The 6,611-nt window shown below is 44.7% G+C and overlaps 1 protein-coding gene across 1 annotated transcript; it reads left to right on the top strand.

The window, feature by feature from the left end:
* The first annotated feature begins 545 nt into the window (after window positions 1-545).
* eme1 (essential meiotic structure-specific endonuclease 1) lies at window positions 546-6,237 on the top strand. The gene is made up of 8 exons (XM_070927605.1): window positions 546-1,275; window positions 1,411-1,538; window positions 1,809-1,898; window positions 3,313-3,434; window positions 4,112-4,256; window positions 5,111-5,226; window positions 5,317-5,506; window positions 5,984-6,237. Exons 1-8 carry the CDS (start codon window positions 546-548, stop codon window positions 6,158-6,160), a joined length of 1,698 nt encoding a protein of 565 aa, XP_070783706.1. The 3' UTR covers window positions 6,161-6,237.
* The last annotated feature ends 374 nt before the right edge of the window (window positions 6,238-6,611 follow it).

The following is a 6,611-nucleotide window of genomic DNA, read 5'->3' as shown; positions in this document are numbered from 1 at the left end:
TGGGCTTGGCTTGCCCTTGGTGTTTCGCCTTTCCCTTTTTTAAGGGAACATTAATGCTGTGCCAAACTCAATTTAAAAAGTAATTTATTTCTTATCGGCGAGCTCTGCTCATTTCAGCAAAGCTAGAAGTAATATATCCAATTCATTAAGCAGCAGTCAATACCGTTATATTAAAAGACTTCAGTAATTGGTCCTCCTTATCCAATAACACCAAAACACCCAGTGGTGGGTTGTAATAACAAGACTGCATCAATTATATAAAACACGAGTTTACTGAAATAAGTTCTGCTTGGTGGCTTATCTGTTCGCCGAGTTTAGTAAAATACCTATGCTTTGTGTGTATTCTATGTTATGATCTGGAAGATGATATTATCACTTACTAACACACTAAGAAATATCAATTTGACAGATTTCTGAATGAAGCTTGGTTGTCTGTCTGTTACCAGACAGAAAAGGCACTTTTTTTTTTTTGTTCCTTGGTGATCCTATCATAATTCTGGTCTCATGTCTCATATACAGTCACTTTAGCTCGGACATGAAATAACATGGGAACCTACAGTGACTCCTCGAGTGACCTGGACGAGGAGTTGCCTGTGTTTGACTTCCTCCAGCTGGGTGGACGCCGCCTCCAAGCCTCCCAGAGCCGCACAGAGAAACCAGGCGTGGTCGACCTGGATGGCTGTGATGCAGAAGAGGCAGCCATTTTCTCCCCAGCAAAGGGCAGTGCGGGCCTGTGTACAGGAGCGGCTGATGTAATGATGATCAGCAGCGAATCTGATGACGATGCACCTTATGTCCCCCTGGCACAGAGACTCAAACAGAGACAAGACAACGCGATTAGTGCCTCCTCCGCTGGCACTAATGGGAAAGATGCTGAGCGGAATTTCCCATTCAATCTGGCCAGCTCACATCTCCCTTGCCAGAATGGGTTTTCAGAGTCAGAGCGCCCGCTCGGCTTCCACCAGGGGAGAACAGCGAGCCACGGGGTCTCGGGTGGCTCAGTGGAGGAGGCGGCGGCGGCTCTCTCCGGAGCAGGAGGCACACCCACCTCTCCTGCCAAGAAGAAACCTGCCAAGCGGACGGCGGAGGAGATCCAGGCCTCCAGGGAGGAGGCTCTGTGCAGGAGGCAGGCCAGGGAGAGGCAGCAGAGGGGCAAGGAGGCACTCAGGCAGGTCCAAGAGAGACAGAAAGCAGAGAGGAAAGCTCTGGCGGAGGCTGCCAAGGCCCTTAAGCCAGAGGAGTGTATCAAGCACATGGTGGTGGCTGTGGACCCAGGTAAAGAGAAAACATCGGCCGATGCTTATGCACCGTGCAGTCGTGCCCTGTGGGTGTCTGTATGATTTAAAGATTATTTTTATATTGCAAATAAAGCCCATGTGCTTACTTTCGTACTTTCGTTCGTGTCTGTAGCTCTCTTACAGCTGGAAGGAGGCGGGACTCTGCTGGCGTCGGTGCAGGCTCTGGGCTGCAGCTGTGCCATAGAGAAGCAACCCCTCTCACGCAGTGTCAGCTGGATGAGGAGGGCTCCCTGTGCACAGGTGATAACACACACACACACACACATTACCTTTCGCATTGCCGTGTTCTATTCAAGGTGAAGCACGATTATATATAGTTGTCAACTGTCTTGTGACACCTTGCTGTAATTGCCTTAGACAAATGTGACCGTGGTTGAGAATGAGAAGCACTTTTATGAGTCACTCGTTCAGTAACAATGCCGCACACAGTAATGCTTTCTTTTTAAATGAAGTATTTAACGATGAGTGATTGATGACAATGATCTCCTGTCTGTCCCCTCTGTATCCCAGCCAGATGATGCAGTGTGTGTACCAGAGGCCCATGTTGTGATGCAGATGACAGTGGATGATGTCGTCACTCTGATCCACAACCACGTTCAGGTTGGTGGGGCAGCGGCTGCTGCAGCTGCTGCTGCTGGTAACAGCTTAACTACAACACCAACACACAGAGCGACTGACCTCGCTGCTTTAAAATGAGACCAGATGAAACTTTAATGAACCTAATGGGAAAATGGGGTCATCGTAATAACAAACGGCATGAGAATAAAGTCGAGGGAAGAACAGAACAGAACAGATGGAGGGATATTTAAATGTAACACAACAGGAAACTACATCAGAATACAGTAATAGAGTGACAAGTAGAAGTGTGTTAATTCAAAAATATGAACCGCAACAAAAGGATTCAATTCCCTTTTAATGACCACGCAGCTAAGCAGATGGTATTTGTTTCCAGTGAAGTATGAAACGGCATGGTTCCGTCAACATCACCACACATTAGCAGTGTTAAATTGCTATAAACAAATGTCCACAATATACATCATATATCACCTTCAAACAACCATTAGCTCCAGTGCAGTTTGCTCAGAGGGCAGGAGAAGGAGGAGTTCAGAGCCCACACTGCAGTCGGAACGAGGCAGACGTAATTTTACTTGCCATTTACAGCACGTGAAAAGGACAAGTAAAAGCTGAGGCGACGGACTAATGATTGATTGATTTTGGGTTTTTTTAAAGGCTCAGTAATTTCCTAAAATAGCTGGGCACTGTAGTTTTTTCATTAAATGAAGTGGTGCATTTGTTGGGGACTATTTTCAGCAGCGGATTAATCCACATTTGGTGCTCTAGTAGCGAATATTTATATATTCACGTGGGACTGCAGTGTGTGTGTGTGTGTGTGTGTGTGTCAACATGTCACCCAGTGTGGCTCATTCATGTGTTTTTAATCGTTTTTGGACAACAATGGGGGCTCTATGGCACCGAGGAAGAAGACACATCAGGCTTTGATTTGATTTGATTTGATCCGTTTCAAATAAGACAAAGTCAGAATATGATCAGACTCATCCCCTCAGCAGGTGCAGTGTGTTTTTATAAATGAAAAATTCCAGAAACTACACGTACACTTGTTAGATGCACACAATCACCATGTATAATGAAAATATCAGGAAACCAGCTGGAGAATCGGAGCGTATATAGCGTATATATATATATATATATATAAGACGTGCATGAGCATGAGCATGTTTTTTTTTTTTTATGTCTGACCAAGGTGACCATTGGAATGTGTTTTTTCTTTTACGAAATAATGACTCTTGAAATCACATTGTGATGATATGATCATATTAGTGACTATATGATTATATCAGTTAGTGCTTTTATGAAACCCTGTTGCCCAAGTTAACAACCCCATGCTAATTCCATTTAAAAACCGACATGGTAAGTTATCAACGTTTCAGTTTTGTGGTTGGTAAGTGTTTCATATGTCAATGCCTCACACGCCAATATGCCGTACCTAATGCAGGAAGAGAGGCACGGCAGGTCCGGCTCCGGCCCCACTCTGACGTCCTGGGTGCAGGAGCAGCAGAGCCGCCAGCCCGGCAAGATCCTGAGCCTGGTGGTCGTCGACCTGGAGAAGTACTTCAGGTGGGGGAGGATAGCATCTGCTAGGATCTGAATCTGGAACCGCTGGACACTTAAATTCAACACAAGTTATCTCCATGAATGATTATTTATTTATTTTTCTCAACGAATTGTTAAGTCCATATAAAATAAGAGCCCAAAGGGATCTCGAAATTGCTTGTTTTGTCCAAGCGACGGTTCAAAACTCAAAAGATAGTCACTTTACGGTGACAAATTGACACATTTGACTTTTTGCATGTCGGTGTGGTCGGTTTGAAACCCTGTCCCAAGCTTAGGCAACACAGACAACACAGCAGAGGAGAAAAGATGAGAATGAGGATTCCAACCTTGAGCAAGGCGCTGAATCACTCAGCCGCTGCTGCTCACTCGCTCAGTGTCCGACGGTGGACGACTTGATTGATTGTGAGTGGAGAGGGCCCCCGAGGAGACAAGTGGCTCTCAGTGTGAATGTGTGAAGTATGGCACTCAATGAAATGTTAAAAAAAACAAAAAAAAAAACAACAAGGAATGGCACTCAGATACTTTGTAAGCTAAACTAAGCGCCTCCGCTGCGTGGAAACATGTCACCGATCACTGTCAGCAGAGTCTGGCAGGACTCAGCTGGAAACGGGGGGCCAGAGAGATGTCCTGAGTTAAAAGACTGTCAACTTTTTTTTGTGTGTGTGTGTGTGTGCGCCCAGATCCCAGAAGTCGCAATGCCAGAAGAGGTTTCGAGAGGCAGTCTCGAAACCGGGCGAGGAGCAAGGGGGAGGAAAGGGGAGGAAGAGGAGGAAGAACGGTGGAGCCGAGACGCTACCCGAGGTGTCACGGGTTGAAGTGGAGGAGGTAGGTAGGCTGGTTGGCTGGTAGAGGAGCTACATTAGCATTTGTTTTTTTTGTTGTAATAATTAAGAGAAGAAAAATGACTGTGAGAAAAACGAAAACAGACTTTGTATTTGTTAAATTATTCACAATGAAACTGAAATCCCTTCATTTTTCTACCTTTTCCGCCTTGTCCCGATTTAAAGGTATAATGTGTAACTTTTTCCTGATTAAGACCCCTTAATATATTATAATCCATTCATTCATACATACAATAATTAACCCCAAATGTGGGTTGAACCCCTGAATTTGCACATCATTTGAAAACTACGGAGAAAGCCGTTTTAAGGCACAAATTGAATGTACTGCAAATTTTAAGGGATTTTTACCCTTTAAAACCCTGTGTGGAAACCCCTTACAATTGACCAAATAACATTAAAGCATTTCATTAATTTGTCAAAAGGGCCTTCATTTTTCAAGTACAGTATAAACAGGTGCAGATAATCCATTCAAATCCCGTATATATTATTTATATTATTATGATTATACATATATATATATTATATATTATTAATTTCTCCCCAAATCTGAGGTGAACCCCCGGAATTTGCACATTAACCGAAGGTGGTGTAAATGAAGGGGTACCTGTAAGGCTCGTTTTAAGGAATCTTTCCCCTTACCTTTATGTCCGTGCTGAAAACCCATTCAACCTATTAAATATTAGAATACTGAATAATAAAAAAAAAAAAGACAATTAGTGGATCTGTCAAGTATTTCAAATGAATGTGTGAATCAAAGGGAAAGTTACAGATTCAAGGGTTTGGTATTTTAAGGGATTATTATTTCAGAAGTGATTCACACCTCCTATGTCCCATCAGGCAGTGGTGCACCTCCAGCTTCACACTGGAGTCTCAGTCCGCTTCTTGTCGACCTGGAGGGACTTCTCGGATCACATCGCCATGACGACCAAAGCAGCAGCAGAGGCCCCTTTCAAGTAAGCGAGCGCTTCACAACTCCGGCCGAGCTCTTTCCCTCCTCCTCAGATCAGGCAGCCCACTTCCCGTGCTCCTCTGTGTGTTTTCAGGCGAGAGCGGGAGAAGACGGGCTTCTCGTTCTACCTGGAGAGCGAGTGGGCGGGGGGGCAGCGGGTGGATAAAGCTGGGAAGGGGCTGCTGCAGGTGTGGAAGAGGCAGATCCAACAGTTGAACAGGGTCAGTCCGGACATGGCCTCGGCCATCCTGGCAGCGTATCCTTCCCCACAGCTGCTCAAGAAGGTACGCGCACTGCTGACAGACTGATCGTAGCAGCCCACTTTCACTATCTGTGCACCTGCGTTCTCACATGATGCCTTTCATGTCAACATATTTTTCCCGTAACTACATACCATAACTTGTCCATTGTAGTAACCCTATTACACAACCAACGAACCCCTTCAGCATGTTGATCTCTATGTTGGTGTGTTGTAATAACCTCCATTCACCGTCCATCACATCGCGCAAGAGGCTGGCTGCTGGACAGGTCTGCCAGGTCTGCCACAGGCAAAAAGCAGCTTCTATGTGGCTGCAGCCTCCCCTCTTAGTACAAATGCACCTTGTAAATAACATATTTATTGAGTGTCAATTAAGTGCAGCCTGTGGAGGTCTAAATATCAAGGCACCACATCTAGGTTATATTCAAAGAGACATCTGCAAGATGGAATAGTGTACTTTTTTTTATTTTTTAAAAAGAAATATTTCCACGCCTTTCCGCAGGCTTACAAACTGTGCAAGACCGACCGCGAGAAGATCTCCCTGTTGTCTGACCTTCTGGTCCGCAGAGGAGAGGGGGTCACCTCCACGACTCGGCGGGTCGGTCCGGAGCTTTCCAAGCGCCTCTTCCTCATGATGAACTCCTGCGATCCTGAGCAAACTCTGGACTCCACCGCCTGACCCTTTAGTGAAATCGGACCGTTTCTAATCTTGTTCCCGACAGCTTTGGACTGTGTCTGTTCACAACGCTGAAATGTGTACTGTGTAGTAACATTTTGTTTTAATGTTTTGTATGTGTTAAAGTTTTATGCAAGTATCATTTTTGAGGATTGCAATCATGAAGTAATAATATCTAAGAAATGTCATTTACAGTTATTAGAGGGAAATTCTCATAGTTTTTAATGTGGGTCTTATTATGAAATTGGGGTCGTTCTGACTGGGGTTCATGCTAATTTTACACTTGCCATCTCCGCTGTGGAGGGGAAAGCATTTAAATAAACTAAATAAACTTTGGTTTTACATAAATCTGACTTCAATCTGTCAACGAGTCTCACCAAAAGAAAACAAAAAGAAAGAGTCTTGGATTAGCTATTGTAGCTAACGGGACAACTTGCCGGGCTAACTGAACTAG

This window comes from Enoplosus armatus, chromosome 20 (assembly GCF_043641665.1).
Source record: "Enoplosus armatus isolate fEnoArm2 chromosome 20, fEnoArm2.hap1, whole genome shotgun sequence".
Lineage (NCBI taxonomy): Eukaryota > Metazoa > Chordata > Actinopteri > Centrarchiformes > Enoplosidae > Enoplosus > Enoplosus armatus.
The sequence above is the reverse complement of the archived record's forward strand: the minus strand, read 5'-3'. Positions and strand labels throughout refer to the sequence as shown.